At 43.8% G+C, this 19,824-nt stretch overlaps 1 protein-coding gene across 1 annotated transcript in view; it reads right to left on the bottom strand.

Annotated features, from left to right (window-relative positions):
* Nucleotides 1-557: 557 nt before the first annotated feature.
* Nucleotides 558-19,824, bottom strand: part of WIPF1 (WAS/WASL interacting protein family member 1) — a 137,459-nt gene continuing 118,192 nt past the window's right edge. The window contains 6 exon segments of the mRNA XM_030210023.1: nt 558-1,189; nt 3,906-4,019; nt 7,830-8,042; nt 10,876-11,151; nt 11,154-11,651; nt 18,607-18,777. Coding sequence (XP_030065883.1) covers nt 1,134-1,189; nt 3,906-4,019; nt 7,830-8,042; nt 10,876-11,151; nt 11,154-11,651; nt 18,607-18,777 — 1,328 coding nt within the window. The 3' untranslated portion in view covers nt 558-1,133.

The following is a 19,824-nucleotide window of genomic DNA, read 5'->3' as shown; positions in this document are numbered from 1 at the left end:
CTGGGCGCTTGGATTCCATTATAAAATAGGTCCCCATTGTGCATCCTTGGGGCACCTGAATGGAGGTGCCTGGTCATAGAATTGCTCCCTTAGAGCCAGATTTTGTAAATGGCGTCTAAAATCTAAATGCGTCCAGAAAAAGTGCTTACGCTATTCTATAAACTGCACCTAAAGTTAGGCTCGGTTTATAGAACAGCACATAGAGCCATGGAATGTGCCTACATTTAGGCGTGGCCATTTATGCCACTGAAAACCTGGTGTGAATACCCGCGCCTAAACAGACACGTTTCCCTCGAATTCTATAATAATGCACGTAAAATTGAGTAATGCCCTGACACGCCCACACTGTTCACAAGGCCGCGCCCCCTTTAGAGCTACACACATTGGGATTGAAGTGGATTTAACTTGTGCTACTCACCGCATCTTATACAGAATTTAGGGGTTCATGGCTAATCTGTAGGGCCTTATATCACCAGGACATGAATAAGAAAAGACAACACCTAGAGCCCACTGGTCAACAAGATGAGCCACATTTTGTAATTTTTTTTAATTGGGACAATTTAAGCTGCTATGATAACGCTGTTTGCTTCTGAGGTGTTTATTCATCAAACAATAGTAATTATTAATACTAATAAAGTAATAAGAATATTGGATGTCAGCCAACTGACAAGCAGAATGGATGAAAGAACAATCTATGGTTCAGGGCCCCACCCATGAGGTTTAGAATCAAACAGCAGTTCCTGGAAAAGGATGGCAATTAGTACCCTCTGCCTAGCAGACAGAGTTAGCACCAGTGCGGTATAACACAAGTCAACTATTTTCTTCAATTAATCAACAAGAAATTGCACATATAATCAAAGACGCTCCTGCTGTGGCTTTCGGAGTCTTTCATCCAGAAGATTACCTACATCTTGCGGAGTACTTTTAAATGCAACTGTGCAGTGTAAGCTCAAAATCTTATCGCACTTATTCCTTAACATCCACTGATCTTCCATGATGTTGAATGTGTGGGAATTTGATTTGTTTTTGCTCACAAAGCCCTTTAAAAACAAAGCAATGTAACATTTTCCGGGACATCAGCTGAAGGAATCAAAAATCTAAGCAGGTATCCCAAAGAAGCAGGAAAAGCCACTTCACCTTGGTATAGGAGGGAGAGGTGGTGCACCTCGTTCTCGCCTGCTTGAGCCACCTAAGGAGCAAGACAAAGAAAATGCTTTGGCTTTTTTTATATATTAATATTTCAGTTACAATTTATAAAAGAATAGTTTAAAGCAACTTTCATAGGGAAGACAAGTTTTCAGAAAATGTCCAGAATGTATTTACAAACCCATCCCACATTTTTATATGACAAAAAAAATACAAAACAGAGCTTCACCTTAGTTTTTGGCCTTATTTCCCTATAACTGTCACCCTTCATCCTCCCACACACATTCATTTCTTCTTTTCTGATCCCAGGCCTTCTTCCTCCCTAGTATTTACTATCCTCGTCTATTTTCATCACCCAGGCACTGCAGTACAAGTGTTTTGAAACAGAGACCAAAGACTGAGGTTCTCTCTCTATTTCCCTTTCTAATTAGATTAAAATGTTGCAGAAAATGTCTTCATCTGCATACACTACCAGGTGGATGGACTAGGGTTCAATTCCTGGCTGCACTTCCCAGTTCAATCAGGGCTGTAGATGTTGCAGAGGCAGCTTTCACAACCCCTGGGAAATGCCAGTTCATACTCGTTGTGCACTGCTGACACCTAGTGGTTGGATTTTAGGAACCATGATTGCCGGGATCTGTAAGGAGCCTTAATATGTGGCCCCCTGTCAATGACTAAATTAAGTAGAGCTGGGGAGGATATAAAATAGGCTCAAAAAATCCCCAGGTAGTTCTGAATGAAGTGCCAGATTTCAGCCTTGGTTCCTATTAACCTGAAAACCCAAATAAACAGAAAGAAATGGCTGGCTCAAAAAAAAAAAAAAAAAGAGTCTGAAAATAGTTTTAAGTTTAGTTCAGTTTAAGTTTAGATATGCTGCCCTTTGAAGTTGGGTGAGGACACAGCTAGGCAGTTTACAACAAAACAAATGGTTAAAACAAACAAAAAAAAAAGAGTGAGAGAAAAAAAAAAGAAAAAAAGTTACACTGTTAAGAAAACATGGGCAAAAATTGCAGTGACATGCACTGCATCCCCGAGCTGCAGATGAACCCCAAAAGCCAAGCCAAATAAATATGTCTTCAGTGCTGATTGGAATATTCACAACCAAATACTATATTATATTAACATTAGCTTAAAACTACCTCTCCCATAACATGATACATGTGATTTGAAAATATCCTCTCAAGTTGGCCTTTTTACTTTTTCTTTAAAAAGTTTCAGACAGGCAAAAGGAGCATGAGGCTCTGTGAAAAAGAATAAATCATTTCTATTGGTGTGGACTGCTTATATGAATACCTTGAGTCCTAGGGGGCGAAGTTTCTTGTTGAATCAGTTGTAACTAAGGGAACAGTATTATGTCTGGGAGTTGGTACTGGGAGGACTGTGCCAAGGACAGGTTGTGAGCAGGGGTGGCCCAAGGCAATATGCCACCTGAGGCAGGGCTGAAATGCCACCGTCCCCGTCCCCCCCCCCCGGGCCAGGTTCTGGCATTTCCCCCCTTCCTTCCTCCACCCCATTCCCGATTTTACTTCTTTTTATGTTTTTTTAAAAGCTGATGGTGGCAGCAATTCCCATACACTGCTCTGCTACAGGCACAGGCCTCTTTTCTACTGCAGCCGCCTCTGAAGAAACAGGAAGTTACACCAGAGAGGTGGGCTGCAGTAAAGGGTTAGAGGCATTTGGGAATCGCTGCCACCGCTGGCTTTTAAAAAACTTAAAAAGAAGGTAAAATTGAGGAACGGGGTGGAGGAAGGAAGGGGGGGATGGCACTCCCAAAAGAGTACTGCCTGAGGCCCCTGCCTCAGGTGACTTAATGCTCAGGCCGCCCCAGTTGTGAGTTTGCGGAAGGGAGGGGTTCAGGGGGGCACGGTGAGACTGTTCTATGGTCCCACTCATTTGGGTCTGGGGCTTCAAGATAAAGACCCTTGGCCCTAGTGTTTTCGTTGGTACTGTGTTCTGGGAGGTGGGGGTGGGGTGGAGGGAACAATCTTGATGACTGGTTCCTGTATTTTAGGGGTTCTTTGTCTGTTGTATACCTTTTCTGTAGCTGTTATTCTTGCCCTGTGCTTACATTTGCTTGTTTTTGGTATGTCATCAATAAAATTGTTGAAACCTTAAAAAATTTCAGACTCTTAACAAAACTTTCCATTAAAAAGCAAAAATCAATGCAACAAGCTGGAAAGAGTCCTCTGTTGGAAATATTCTCTTTTATAACATTTGTGGCATAACAGGGGTTAAAGGCAAATTGTTAATGGAATAAAAAGTGGTCACTTAAGGCAACAGCTTCTTGGGGTCAGCTGCAGACAAAGCAAAACATAGGTCCTGATTACAAACTTAGAGAACAATCAGCACCCATTTTAATCTGCAGTTTTGTAGAATTTTTGTGTGACGATCACAATTGTTGACTTTAATTTTAAAAATCTTGGGGGAGGAGGGTGGTTGCTAATTGGGGGACCAGGGACGGGTGGTGGTGGTATTATAAGGTTGTAGGTTCGTCTACGGTGCCCACTACCCTTGCACTTGGAACATACCGGACTGCTATTATAACAAGGTCCAGGAACAGGGATCAGATTCAGAGAGCACTGCAAGTTTCGTATCCGCAGCAGCTGAGTGGGTGATGAAAGCAGAATAGTTTGGCTCCGATTCTGCCATTCTAATAGATTAATAATTTCCTATCCTTGGATGAGTGAAAGGTCATTCTACAACATGGAAATAGTGTTGTCTGCTATGAAATCTAGCCACATTATTTACATCATACTCACTTCTGCTCTCATTCCTTGCAAGTCTGCTGGGGTAGCTCTTGTTTATAGGCACATAAGGCTCTGGTGGTGGTAAATCAGATAATGGATGAAAGGAGAATCTACTTTCCCAGTCATCTGTGGAGGAAAAAAGGAAGCCATCTTGTGATCTCTCAGGGAGCCAAATGCCACACAGGCCTCTGGGCACCTGAATGTAATGCTCCTTTAGCATGTGCTAAATTCAAGTAAAATAAATATAACAGTGGCATAATTGGTGAAGGATACAAAAGAAAAACTGGATAGGACAACAGGTAAGGACTGGGGCAGTAGCGGGAGGGGGAGAAGAGATTGGGGGTGTGTGAGGTTTGGCTCCTCATGCTACAGGGGACTAGAGTTGCACAGGGACAGAAACTTCACCCATTCCCATTGAAATCTAACCCATACTCACCCGTACTCACTAAGATGCATTCCATCCTCACCCATCCCCACAATTAATCTCCATCCCCAACCGTACCCCCCCAGGTAGTTCCTTCAACAACCCATCCAAACTTTACTTCAGATTCTAGAGTGTATGAACATTAAAAGAAACAATGGAAAAACATTTCTTTCTTAACTGAAAGTAGTTATTTCTTAAGTCCGTGAGAAACAATAAGTGTTCCAAGCCTCAGTATGGTGTTTCGGTTGCCTCTCTGGGCCTGTGGTATTTTTACAAGAAACACATTTTTTGAAGAAACATGAGGGCTTGCTGTTTCATTCTAGAGATCCTAATGCATAATGTGAATCACACATACATGGGGTGGTGATTTTGTTTCATATAGATGTTCAGGTGCAACATTTGCATGTTAAGCGTGACCCTGAAGGGCGTTATATATTTTTGAAAGTACTATTGGAACAGGAGGAGGTGACTCTTGGTGTATATGCTCCAAATGAACATCAGGATTGTTTTTTTGAACAATTGTTATTAGCTCTTCAGGCTTTTGCTAGGGGGAGGATTATTTTGGATGCGGAATTTAATGCTACCATGCAGCCAGGTTTAGACTGCTCTGTCCCTCCTTCTTCTGCTGATCATACAATGTCCAGAGCTCTGGGTCACCTGGTTGATGGCTTAGGCTTGTATTAGGTGTGGAGATTTGGTCACCCATCTGTCTGAGATCATACATTTTATTCTCATTCCCCTGCACTGTAATCACGGTTAGATAATAATATATATATAATATATATATATATATATATATATATATATATATATTTTATAAAGCACTGCCTGATGTGGGATACTCTTCCTCTATAGGGAATATTATTATTTCTGACCATGTGCTGGTGTGGGCCACCATTCCCTCCTTAAGTAAGTGAGGAGGTTAGAGAACGTAGATGGTCCTCTAATAATGTCTTATTACAAGTCTCTGAGCTCTACAAGGACTTTATAAAAATGCTGAAAGAATACTTTGATCTTAATATGGACTCTGGACCTTCATTGGGTATTGTTTGGGATTCCTTTAAGGCTGTCTCTAGGGGCTTCTTTATCCAGAAGGCTAGTCAACGAAATAAGACTCAGCGGGTCCGTATGGCTCAATATTTTGAACAGCTGGGCATTTTGGAGGCTCAGCACAAGGCCTTAGGGCTGGTGGCAGACCTTCAGAAACTTCAGGCAGTTAGACTGGAGTTAGCTGCTCTGTATGAAGATCATTTGAAATTTATTAATGCACGTTTGAAAAAACTAATTGTGACTGTAGAAATAAGCTAGGTCATCATTTAGGGATTCGGGAGGGTTGTTCCTGACTAAATCTTCTCAGATTAGGGAGAGCTTTCATAATTTCTATTGTGCTTTATATATGGCAGATGATGCCATCCGGTTGGAGGATATAGACAGTTATTTAGCAGCTCAGGCTTTGCCAGAGTTGTCTTCTCAGCAAAGGGAAACTTTGGAGGCTCCAGTTACAGTGCTTGAAGTTCTCCATGTCATTAAAGACCTGCCAACTAGAAAAATCTCCTGGCCTTGATGGTTTCACCAATGGGTTTTTCCATATGTTGGCCGTGGAGTTGGCACCTATCTTGACTTTAATTATTAATTCTGTTAGGGAGGGTGCACCCTTGACTCCGTCAATAATGGAGGTATGGCTGGCCGTTATCCCCAAACCTGATAAGGATAAGACAGATTGTGCATCATACCGTCCCATTTCTATCCTAAACACTGATGTAAAATTTTTTTTGCTAAAGTCTTAGTCAATTGTTTAGCTGGGTTGCTTCCTACTTTGAAAAATCCAGACCAGGTGGGGTTTGTGGCCCAGCATCAGGTGATGGATAATGTGCGTCAGATGGTGGATTTGCTGCATGTGTCTCAGGTCTTAGGTCTATGTGCCTATTAGGCCTGGATGCAGAAAAGGCCTTTGACAGGGTCCATTAGGACTTTCTAGATAAGTTATGGACAAATGCGCTTGGATTGGGGCTTTTTATGATTCGCCCAAGGCTTGTGTCCGGATTAATGGTGGGAACTCTAGTTTATTTTCCCTCCCCTCTCACTCCTTTTGTTTGCTCTGGCCATTTGGACTAATCCTGATATTGGAGAAGTCTGTGTGGGAGATTGGGAATTTAACATAACGTTGTTTCTGGATGACGTTCTATTATCCCTTACACGCCCACTGATTTTTCTTCCTAATTTAATGAAAGAGATTGTGGTGTATTCGGCGGCTTCAGGATATAAGTTGAATGCAACTAAGTCTGTGGGTTTAGCAGCTGGGTTGGCACTTTGCACTCATCTTTTCTGTTTAAATGGAACTCTCAGGAGATCCGTTACCTGGGGGTCCAACTCTTGCGTAATGTCCGGGACCTCTTTGAGGCTAACTATCCTGCTCTTCAGAGGGCATTGATTTGTGACCTGGATCGGTGGGCAACTGTGGAACTTTCGTGGTTTGGTAGGATAGCAACTCTTAAAATGAAAGTACTTCCTCGTTTTTTATATTTATTCCAAGCTCTCCTACTTCATCTACCTAGATCCTTTTTATTTGGTCTTCAAGACTGTGGTTCCACACAAAGTGAATAAGGCAAACGACCTTGTTTACCCTAAGCATAAAGAGCATCTACAAATTAAAAAAAAAAAAGAAAAAAGGAAAGATAACACACAAAAAGAAACGTGCAAACCTTTAAATAAACAAATTATGTTGGAAATCCCAAGTCAAGAAAGAATACCTCACTGAGAGTTAATATTAAATGCAAGCAAAAAAAATGTGTTAAGCAATATCTTAAATTTTTTAATGGGAATTTACATAACATTCTAGCAGTATTTATGCACAAAATATGCATTGGGCATTCCAGATATACATTTCCAATGCACTTAACCTGATATTCACATATTGTGGCATATAGACACGTAGCACTCCTCCAGGTCTTGGTACAATCTCTGTGCAAGAATATTTATTCTGTGGCTAACTGTATAATATGAATGTTAGCATATTCCTATGGTGATTCGCATGCTTTTCGAGTACATTTTTGGTTAAGATATGTTTATTGCATCGGACATAAAATGTTTCACACATGTATTAGAAAACTGTGCTTTGAACTTTAGCACGCACCTCTGCTACATTGCTTATTACATTGGCTCCTCAGCTGAATATGTGAACATCAACGATGCTGTACATTTATAAGGCAGGGGTTCTCAACCGAGTCCTTGGGGCACACCCAGCCAATCAGGTTTTCAGGATATCCACAAATGAATATGCATGACATTGATCTGTATGCAATGGAGGCAGTGCAGTGCATGAAAATCTCTCTCATGAATACTCATTGTGGGTATCCTGAAAACCTGATTAACTGGGTTGAGAGTCCCTGCTCCAAGGTGATCTCATGAATCAACCCATTCTCATACTGGCCACAGTCAAGAGCAAAAATTCTCATGTTTCTGGTGTAAAACATTTTTCTCTTAACTGAACAAGAATCTTGCACATATCTCACCTTCACAGGAAGAATCCTGAAAGCCATTTCTCATCGAGGAGGAAGTTGGCGGTGGAGGAGGAAGAGGTGGGTTTCCCGAACTTGGCCTGTCTGGAGGCAGTGGTGGCCTTGATCCAGTCCTGTGATTTTCTACGCCTCCTCTGGCAGGGGGTGGCACTACCCGTGAAATGCTACCATTTCTGTTCACAGGGGGAGGTGGTGGTGGTAAGGGCCCTAGTGAATAAAAAACAAAAGACATTCAGTAGTAAATTACACCTTGAACATCAGTTCTCTACTAACAATCTTTCCCTGGTTCACAATTCAATCAGCTTGTTGAGGAGTCATCATTAGTTCCTGTACTAAAGGTGAGGGATGGTTCCTAAACTTATGTAAAACTCTGATTCAAGGAAGGAGCTTTGTCTTTCCTCTTCAGGTGCAGAGTGTAAAGCGGTGCTGAGTGGGTATCCTCCTCTGGGGCTCACAGGAGCCTTGGCTCTCTGCTCTAGGGGTGAAGAAGAAGAATCTTTATGTAACTGCTTCATTTTATTTTTATGGACTGTTTGCCTTATTGCGTTCTTATCCCCTTCTTTTGTACCTAAAGGATCCTTCATAAATGACCAAACATCAAAATTTTACTACTACAAGTTAACATTGAACTCTTTTTATTTGCTTACTTTATTCACATTATTACTGTTGAATGTTTTACATTTACCCTTGACCTTTAATGCCTGAATTGAACTGTATATCTACTTCTTATAACTTATTTTTATTTTCTGTACTTCAAATGTAATAATATTCTGTACTTCTCATTCCGAAATGGCGATCACCATTACGGCATAATGTAAGCCACATTGAGCCTGCAAACAGGTGGGAAAATGTGGGATACAAATGCTGCAAAATAAAATAAAATAAAAATACATTACTGGAGAGCCCATTAAAGGGGAGTCTCATTCTCGTTCAGTACAGCCTCCAAGTCCCTTTTTACCTTTTCAATTTACAGTGCCTAATTATTTAAAACTAACCCTTTCAGCTCACTCTCAGGGGACCCTTAACATACTGTGTGCTCTGAGAGAGGTTAGAAAGAACTGGAAGTGCATTTTTGGCCACAGAAACTACTATATTGTTTATACACCAGCCGCTGGGGTATCCATCAGCCTGTCAATCTGAGAGATCCCCTATAAATGCATAATCGAAGAACTCCAGCTCTGGTCAGGGGAGGCTGGATGAAGGTGAAACAGCACAAAAGTCTTTGTGAGCCATAGCCTTTTGCATAATTCAGGTAGTCACTACATGTCCTGCCCTCCTGCACCATCAAAAAGAAAAAAAACATACATAATAAGATCCTCTCTGTCTTTTTTTTTTAAAATAGTATCTTGGAGTCTAAGCTGTATATCCTGCACCTGAGAGTAAAGCAATTGAAGCAGACTAGGAGATTAGCTTCTCCTGTGCTTTAAGGGAAAGAAGGGGACTTGATATACCGCCTTTCTGAGGTTTTTGCAACTACATTCAAAGCGGTTTACATATATTCAGGTACTTATTTTGTACCAGGGGCAATGGAGGGTTAAGTGACTTGCCCAGAGTCACAAGGAGCTGCAGTGGGAATCAAACTCAGTTCTCCAGGATCAAAATCCACTGCACTAACCACTAGGCTACTCCTCCATAAAACATTCAAAGTAAGCACAAGTTATCAATGTACTTCAGGAGGGCATTCTCCTTACTTTCACCCTGCAAAAAGAAAAGTCCGTTCAAACGGACAACAGCTTTGAATTATACTGACAGAATCAAGTCCCTACATAAGGAGCAGGGTTATTTAAAGGCTATTCTCATCTATAAGACACCAGCCCCCTGATAGTCTGCATTATTTAACTAGCCAGGGGGATTAAACAGCACTTAACTGGCTTTCTGTGACTATTCAGTGGATAAAGCCAGCTATCTCCTGCAGAATATTCCCGGTTAGCAGGGGTGGACTGAGGGTGGTGCCACTGCCCAACACCCCCCCCCCCCCGCCGACGCCCCCACTACCTAAGGGGTCCTGGTGGTCTCTGCGGGGGGGGGGGGGGATGTCCTTTCATGCCTGCTGCACTGCCGCTATTTACCCGCATGCTGGCGCCGCCGTGTTTTCAAAGTGGTGGCTGAGACTTCTGCAGGGAGTCTTGGCCGCCATTTTTAAAATACAGTGGTGCCGGGTGGTGGTGGTGGTGGTGGGGGGAATAGCAGCAGACCGGGAAGGAAAGAACATGTTCCCCCCTGCAAAGGCCACTAGATCACCAGCGGTGCCCTGGGCATCCAGGCAGAGCCTCTGGGTCCCCTAGAGCCTCTGGGCCTTTTGGCACTACCCAGTTGCCCGAATGGTTAGTCCGCCCCTGTTGGTCAGCGCTTAGCGACTAACCAGTTATATTGCGCAATATAACTAGCTATCTGCTAATATTCAGTGCATCACTGGCTAAGTTGGGCCACTGAAATAGCAGGCCTATCTTTGGTCAGTTTAAACTCAACTGGCCAGTACGGAACATTGGCTTGGCCAGTTAAATTTAAACCGGCCAAAAATAAACTAGATATTCAATGACAGTCACTGGAAACGGCCTGGCATGGAATATCCGGTCTCACCGCTGACTGCAGGAGTAAGCCAGACTGCCTCCCGCGGTCTGAATATCAGCCCCCAGGAATTCAGATAAAACACTGAACCATCAGATTCTAAATAATCATTTGAGAGGGATATGAAGGTAGTGCCTCTAGCCACTTTGGACAATTCTGGAAAAGTTATATATAAGGAGGTTGGTTTAGGTGCTGTGGTTCATAGCAAGGCTTTGTTTTAAAAAGGATTGGAAACATACATGGATTGGGAGAAAACTGGTTTGAACAGAAGCCCATCGTTGTTTGCAGTACCATCCATCAGCCATTTTGCTTCTACCTCACATGAGAAAAGGCCAATGTGGGGACACAGCTTCACTTCAGTGGAGGCTAGCAGACATCCTACTTTTGATTCACATGCTGTTGCTGAACAAAAAACCAAACACACACATATATACACAATCAATATGTACAGTTTGTTCAAAACATCCCATACCTGATCTACCCGGAGGATCCCTTACTGGTGGAAGTGGCCTCTCAACTGGAGGTGGAGGAGGAAGAGGCCCAGAACGACCAGTCACTGGGGAGGCAGATGGAGAAAGACCGATTAAGGAGGCATTCCTCTGAGTAAGTCGAGGCATTTCTTCATTTCCGCTGGATGTAGGAGGGACTGGAGGTGGGCCTGGCCTGTTAGGGGGTGGCGGTGGAGGAGCAACAGCCTGAGAAGTAGGAGGTGGCCGTGGTGTGGAAGGAACAGGTGGTTTATTGTTTGAGGTATTGGAGGTGGAGGAACATCTCTGTTGAGTGATGGTCTGCCGCCACCTGGAAGAGGTGGAGGTCGGTCATCTGTTGGTTTGCCATGTAAAGGAGGAAGGGGTGGTCTATTCATGAAAGGAACAGGAGATGATAGAGAAATCTGACGAGTAGGTCCTCCCAATCCTGGATTTCGGCCTGATAGGAAAGATGGAGTTGCAGGTGCTGCACTGGCTTGGCGAGTTCCTCCTGGTAGAGGGAGAGGGCCTCTGTTGTGCTGACTTGATGGAAGAGGTCTTGGAGTATTTGGCACTGGAGGGGGAGGTGCTCCATCAGGTTTGGAACCAAAATCTGGTCTTGGAGGTGGTGGCATTCTGTTTCTTTGTGGTTCAGCAGCACTACTTCTTGTCCCCAGTGCTGGTCCTGGCCCCTTTGGTGCTCCAGCTGAAGATGTGAATGGTCTAGGAGATGTTGTTTTTCCTCCAGGGGGTAGAATTGGAGGTCTGCTTCCTCCAGAGTCTTTAAAAAAAACAAGAAGATAATATTAATGGAGTTCACAACAATGGGCTCTTCAATACCACGGAAAAACAAACAGTAATGTGGCCCAGAAAAACATACTGTAAAGATGTCTGTCTATTTGGTACTAATAAGTAAACTTCTTATCAATTAACCATCACGGGGGGTAATTCCATAAGAGGGCATTTCCATTTAGGCACCCCAGTGCTGTGCAGGGAGTATCTATTTTATAACGACATCCCAACACCCTACAGAATACTAGCTTAAATGTTTAAACCTTGAATCTCTTGGCAAGTAAACTCTGTCTCCCTTTTAGAGAATTGCATGGAGACGGAAATCTAACCTGTCCCTACCTGAATCTAACCCGTCCTTGCCCATCCCCACCGCAAGTAATCTCTCCATCCCTACAACTGGCTTGCCCAGCCCCACCACATTGCACCCCACTGCACAGTCACCTTCACTGCCCCCTACTAAGATTCTACAAGCAGTGAAAATACTGGGAAAAGTAACATATATGCATTTTCTCCCGTACTCTGCAAAATACAAAATTAAAAAAGATGTACATTTTCAAAAAAGCAAACATCCATGAGCAGCATATCCCCCTTTCTTCTCCTCTCTATCCCCTTCTATCCCATATGCTCTATTTCCCTTTTCCCTTCCCCCCTCCATGTACATCCCCCTTACCAATCTTTTTTCCAGCACCCCTTCATCCCTGCACCCACATTCCATCCACCCTTTTTACAGCCCCCTCCCATCCATCCACCTCCCCCTCCAGCACAGAGTCAGGGTGTCCTCTCTCAATGTACTTCAATGCACCCTGGTGATCTAGTGGCCTCTTTGGGCAAAAAAGATCCCCACTCTTTCCTGCCCTCTGCCATTGATGCATTTGCTGCTGCTTCTTTAAAATGGCTGCCGAGACTTCAAACGGTGGCCTTGCAAGACTTCCATTCTCAGCAGCCATTTTAAAGAAGCAGCAGCAGCAACACAAAGTGAATTCCTGGTGAGGCCCAGCTTTTACAACATATGTAAGTATGACACGAGGAACTCAGGTTCAATATGGCTTACATGGGAATTAGAAAAAGATAGTAATCATGTACATTTAACTGCAAGTAAAATACATCATAAAGTGGTATGACAAACTTGATAAGAGCAGTATAACTGGAAAAAGGTAATGCTTTGTGATCTCTGGTAGACTAGTAGGATGAGATAGGAGTGGTTCTCTTCTGTTTCTGCCCTATTGGCTCTGGGTCCAAACATGGAGGGCTCTAACCCCTAGTGATATACCAGGAGGGGGGAGAGGGAGGGTGTATGTGTCAGTCTTCTATATAGAGCCATGAGTCTTGGTGAGGATCAGGGAAAGAAGGTAAGGGGAAAGGGAATGGGACTATATAAACTGCTTTGAATGTAGTTGCAAAAAACCACAGAAAGGCGGTATATCAAGTTCCTACGTGCAGGACATCAGGAGGACTCACTGAAACAGAATCCTTCCAGATCAGCAATGTGCCGGAGACCGGCGCTGAAGTGGAATTTGGCTGGCGAGGGTTGGGGACCCCCGCCAGCAAAGGTACCTGACGGCGGTGGCGGGGGAGGGTTGGCGGTGGTGGGAAGGGGGGGGGGGGTAAAAATGTGCCCCCTCACCTCGGGCTCTGGACCCCCCTTCCTGCCAAAGTCTGGCTATGCACCTGGTTGACAGTAGATAAGAACCAAATGGCCCATCCACAGCAACCACTATCTCTTCCTCTCCCTAAGAGATCGCACTTGCCTGTCCCATGCTTTCCTAAATCCAGACACAGTCCTGGACTCCACCACTTCCACCAGGAGGTGATTCCACACATCCACCACCCTTTCCTTGAAAAAGTACTTCCTCAGATTATTCCTGAGCCTATAACCTCTTAACTTCATCCTATGCCCCCTCATTCCTCAGTTTTCCTTCATTTGAAAGAGGCTCACCTCCTGTACATTAAAGCCACAGAGGTATTTGAACGTCTCTATCATATCCCCTCTCTCCCGCCTTTCTTCTAATGTATACATATTGAGAGCCTTAAGTCTGTTCCCATATGCTTTGCGACAAGAGACCATTGACCAATTTTGTAGCCGCCCTCTGGACCAACTCCATCCTTTCTATATCTTTTTGTAGATGTGGTTTCCAGAATTGCACACAGTATTCTAAATGGGGCCTCACCAGAGACTTATACAAGAACACCTGCTGGTAGTAGATTTGGCTTTACTCCTTGGGGAACCGGGCCAGAAATATTTCATAGGAACCACATTTTCCAAAAAAAACCACCAGTTCCACCTTTGCTTACTGTTTATTTAAAAATAGATTAAAGTGTGGGACTCCAGAACTGGTGGCTAGAGATTGGTGATTTGAGATTTGACACTAGGTGAGGGGAGCCATAAGTACTAGCGCTTCCCCTACTCATGCTGGTATTGTCTTCTGGTGGGGGGGGGGGGGGGGGAAGGGATTTTTCACTGATGGAATAGAGGGTAGAGATGGCCATGGGGGGGGGGGGGGGGGAGGGAGAGTAAGAAGTTTTATGACAGATTTTACCATGCTACTGTTCTTGTGTATGCTATCTGACTTGCTGTATACATATATTATTGGAAGTGTTTTCATCAGTGGCGTAGCCAGACCTAACATTTTGGGTGGGCCCAGAGCTAATATGGGTGGGCACTGTGTATATAGGCGTGAGTAGTGTTTCTTGCTACAAAATAATGCATTAGAATGCACTTGATGATGGTTTTCTAAGTAGTATGCCCAGCATCAACATATGGAAAAACCAATATTTTAAAATATAGTTTACACTGTCGCACATCTTAAACTTGACCAGGTGTAAGTCTACTATAATGGCAAACATATCAACACATGACAGGATCCTACAGTATAATTTCAGAAATGATATCCTTCAAACTTTGCTTCCCTACCCCTTCATCCAACGCTGTAGCTCGGCATCAGCCCTTCTCATCTCTACCATACCCCCCCCACACACACCCCAGCATCAGCCAGACTCATATTTGGAAAAGCGAAATATGAAAGCGCCAGTACCCTTAGAAACAAATTACATTGGCTCCCACTAACAGACCGAATTACATTCAAAATCTGCACCCTGGCTCATAAAATCATCCATGGAGAGGCCCCGACGTATATTTCAGACCTTATAGACATACCAGCAAGAAACACAAAAAGTTCCTCACGTACTTTTTAAAACCTCCATTACCCTAACTGTAAGGGACTTAAATACAAATCATTATATGCATCCAGCTTCTCCTACATCTGCACGCAACGTTGGAATGCATTGCCGATTGCCTTAAAAACAACGCACAGTCTGACAGCCTTCCGGGGGTCCCGGCGCCGTGGTCTGTCTCTTTCCTGTTCCTGTGTGCCGGGACCGGATTATCACATTAACGCCATCACCCGGGTCCTGGCAGGAGCAGGAGAGACATAGATCTCAGCACGGGCCCTCCTTGGAGGCTGGGCCTGGGGAATTTTGTCACCCCCCCCCCCTCAGCAGCCCTGGGCAGGGCATGGGAGTGTCCAACATATCATACACAATTTTGTAAACTATGCGCTAAAGTGCCGTGTTGAGGCTCATGCACTGACATGGTATAAGTGGATGCACCTAAATACAGGTCCATAATGCCAGCTTATGCTAATATTCTATCATAGAATCCTGGTACACAGACGGCCTAATGTAATTTGTGCTCCCACCTACGTGGAAAGATCAGTTGAAAATTGAAATGATTTACCATACATGCTTCAGTCTATTTAAACTAATACTAAGCCACTCTCCCTGCCATCTCCCCTCCTATGCTGGAGAGAGACAAAGAGTTAACCCCAGGGCTGTCCCTCTGACCTGATCCCTCCCCCACATCGACAACCTGCTTTTTCACTGTTCTGGGTACATTCTTTGCAGCACAGGAAAAAGAAAACATGTGAAGGCAGCGCTGGCACTGCTGATTGAAAGTAAATCACTGCCCACATTGAATTGAAATAAAACATTTCAAGTTGCAATTAGCTGTTGAGTTCATTGCCCTGATCAGCCAGAGAGCAGAGTTATGAGAGACTGAATCTCTTAGAGTCTAACAGTGTCATGCAAATGTGCTCTCTCACCTCTGTGCTGCGGCTCGGACATGTCTGTGAACCAGGAACCCAGCTCTGCTGCAGAGACTGTAGCTGCCTCCGCTCCTCCAGCACAGGTGAAACCAAGAATTTGTGGCCATTCTTTCTCTCCCTCCAGCCCCGTGCTGCCTGGTATCATCCCCTCCCCCTAGTCGCCCCGCAGCTTCATTGAGAAAGCAGTACAAACACTGCTTTAGACCTGTCCCTGCCTGGAAGCCCTTCTCTCTCCTACAACTTCCCGCCTACACGGGAACAGGAAGGGAAGTTGAAGGAGAAAAAAAAGCTTCGTTCTCGGGGCAGGTGTAAAGCAGCGTGTGTACTGCTTTCTCCTGAGGCGACCAGGGGATTTGAAGGCTCGGGGGACGGGGGGGGCGATACCTGGTGCCGCGATGCTGGAGAAGAGCTGCTCTTTCGGCTGCGGGGCTAAAGGTTGGCTTGCACTGATTGGAGGAGCAGGGAAAACTGAGTGGGCCTAAGCAGAGATTGGGTGGGCCTGGGCCCACCCGTAGCTACGCCCCTGGTTTTCATTATCGTGTCATCAAAATAGATTAAAACTGCTATGTATAGACAGCATAGAAATAAAAGTTTGTTTTTATTACGTTCCACTTCAAGACTTCATGGTAGATATGTAAGCAGATTATCAAACTGAAATAAGAATGTTAGTCCTACCATATTATATTTATAATAATAATCTTAAACACTGGTATTTCAGACTTTGCTTGCCACCCATTGGAGTACCCTTTTGCTTGTGTGTGGATTGATTGGATTAACCACATGATGCAGGGAAACCAAGTCTGCCCCTCCCCTCAGAAGTTACTCCCCAACAGAAAGCTTGAAAATGTTAAAAATAAAATCACCGTTACTTAGCCACTAGGAAGAAGCCTTAATAAGAATGCAGCATCTGTGGTTTTTGTTTTATATAGCAACTTTCACCCAAACCGGATCCCAACAATGTCATGGCTTAGTCCAAAATGGCAGCAGAGCAAAGGCATGGCTGCAGGTTTCTAGGGCCTGGATGGCATGAAAACTTGCAAGGCCATCCAGGGGCATTAAACACAATCCACCCAATATTTGAAACCATTTAACCGGCCAGGAACGGCTCCTGGCTGGTTAAATGGCACTTAACCGGCTATCTGGTAATATTCAGTGGGAGACAGCCAGTTATCTCCCACTGAATATTGCTGGTTAGTGCTTAGTAGATAACCGGATATATCGTGCGATATAACCAGCTATCTGCCGATATTGATCGCATCACCAGCGATGTCTGGTGGCCACATTAGGTGCTGGAATATCTTTGTCTGGTTTAAACTGGTCAGCTGGCCAAAGAACACCCGGATATTCAATGTCTGTTACCAAAAATGAATATCCGGGCTCATCACTGCCGCGGGAGTCAACCTAGCTAACTTCTGTGGTCTGACTATCGGCCCAATGAATGCAACACTCATACAACAAGTGCATTTCTTCTCTTGGACCCTGCAACAGCGGCAGGTTTTATTTTCTAATCTATCTTATTGTCTGCTTTTGAACACTGTGGGGCCTGTTTACTAAAGTGCAGTGAAATCTGGGCTTAACCCATTTTAACATGGGACTTTCCCCGCACACTAAGCCCAGGTTTAATGCAGTAATTATGGGGGGGGGGGGGGGGGGAGATTAAAAAAAAAAAAATGCAGGTCATGCACTAATGTTGTTATTAGCATGTGGCACCTGCATGCAGTTAACATAGGAGCACTTACTGCCTCAAATTTAGGGGGGCACTAAGTGCTTGCTGCAATAACTGTATAATTCATTCAGTGAATGTTCATCAGGAACGCTCATTCTCTACCCACGACATGCCCCCTACAAAAATATTTTTAAAACTACACAGGCTTATATTTGGAAAAACACGTTTTGACAGCGTCAAACCACTCAGAGAAAAATTGCACTGGCTACCAATCAAAGAACGTATCAAAATCTGCACGACTGTTCATAAAATTATTTATGGCAAGGCACCGGGATACATAACAGACCTCATCGACCTGCCAACCAGAAACTCCACAAAATCTGCACAATCATACCTAAACCTTCACTACCCAAGCAGCAAATGACTCAAATACAAATGCACCTATGCAACCAGCTTTTCCTACCTAAGCGCACAACTATGGAACGCATTGCCAAAAGCAGTAAAAACTACACTCGGCCACCTAAATTTTCGGAAAGCACTAAAGACAGACCTGTTCAGAAGAGCATACTCTACCGACCCAACATAAAAATACCTGGTTACCTGTGACGCAATGTAACCAAAGACCGTAACGGACATTATGTGACTCTTCTTCCCCCTTTCCCTTTCTAAGTTCCCCCCCAACTGTACCTACCATACATGTACCTTATTCTACCACAATATCACTTTGTATTCATTCATACCATGTATTTGTTCAGACCGTAATCGGCTAACGCCGTTAATGGTTATATGTAAGCCACATTGAGCCTGCAAAAGGTGGGAAAATGTGGGATACAAATGTAACAAATAATAATTATAATAATAATGTGCGGGTACCGCATGCTAACAGGCAAAACATCGCAAAATACTTTAACCTGTTTTGCAGGAGTCTGTTCTCATGCACTAACCCCACACTGAGGCCTTAGCACCCTTTACTAAAGGGTCCTTGTGAAAATCAAGAGTGCAGAGACAGTTTGTCGGAATGTCACAACATAGTGTCAGCAGACAGTAACAGGGCACAGATGACTGCAGACAAAACACTGCTTCTTTTCAGAAAACAAACTGGAAAAAAAGGGAACAGCTGGTGCCCATCAGAATAGGGGAAATTCCATCGAGTATAAAACCAGTGGGAAAGAACTTGCCATTGTCTCGGCTTGCTGCAGATCGAAGTTTTGGCATGCCTCCTTGAAATAATCCTCCCAAACCTGCTGGTCCACCTCCACCATAACTGCTGCTGCCACCTCCACCACCACCACCACCACCACCACCACCACCGCCGCCGCCAATACTACCACCACTGGATTTCTTAGGAGCTGTCAAAATACAAATACACAAAAAATGTTATAAAAATGTTAACATATGAACAAAATAAGCAGTATATTTAACTGATGAGAGGTGCTGCCTATTACCCCAAAGGGATTCACATGACCTATTCATAGTCCACAGAATAGCCATTTGCATTCCTGTGGTTCTGTGCATTACATGACTGTGGAGAACAGATATGTTGCAAGGAAAATCACAGCTCATGTACAATGCTTGAAAATGAAGGAGTCCTAGTTGGGCAGCTTTTGTATCAGCCTAGCTTATCCATACTGCTCCCACTACAGCGGGGAAATTAATCCACAGTCCTTAATGGCTGTACACTGGTCATGTTTCCAAGAGAGAGAGATCTGCAAATGATGGAGGCAGTGGGTATGCAAATGTCATATGCAGATTTGTTAGGAGTATCTTGACAACTAGTTTGTGGCCCTCGAGGATTGGAGGACTTTATTTTTTAAACAAAATTTTATGTCACCTGTCATTTAAAAGCATAGCCACTTTATACAGACAATAGACAGAATTAAACATATCATACCAGGATAGGAGTGCATGAGATTATACTTCACCTTGAGCGTGAAGTTGGAAAGACAACTACATAAATATAAAAGTTCAAATCCAAATTCAGAAACCACACAGGATTACTACAAGTATCCCTTATTACATTAAATCAATTGTTCTGAAGGTTGCCTCTGAGGAAGCACCAGCCAGTAATGTTTTCAAGATATCTGCAGTCTATATATATGCATTTTATGTGTTGTTTGAATTTACAAGATCTTTTAAATGTGGGTTGGGTAAGGGGATGGGAAAGAATTGACTGGGGATGGTGAGGGGCCTGTAGCAATATGATGGGGATAGGGTGGGGACAGAAAAAAATTGACTAGTGATGGTGAGGGGATGGGCACTACTGCTGCATCAAGGTCTGCTTTTTCTTGCGGGACACACATTTGTGCAGCTCGGGTGTGAAGATGCCAAACATAAGCTATTTTAAAGTCTTTGGCTCAATGTGAGTACAAGCTGGATTATAATTAATGACTGTGTTC

This window comes from Microcaecilia unicolor, chromosome 7, assembly GCF_901765095.1.
Source record: "Microcaecilia unicolor chromosome 7, aMicUni1.1, whole genome shotgun sequence".
NCBI lineage: Eukaryota > Metazoa > Chordata > Amphibia > Gymnophiona > Siphonopidae > Microcaecilia > Microcaecilia unicolor.
Note: the sequence above shows the minus strand (reverse complement) of the source record. Positions and strands in the feature narration are given on the sequence as shown.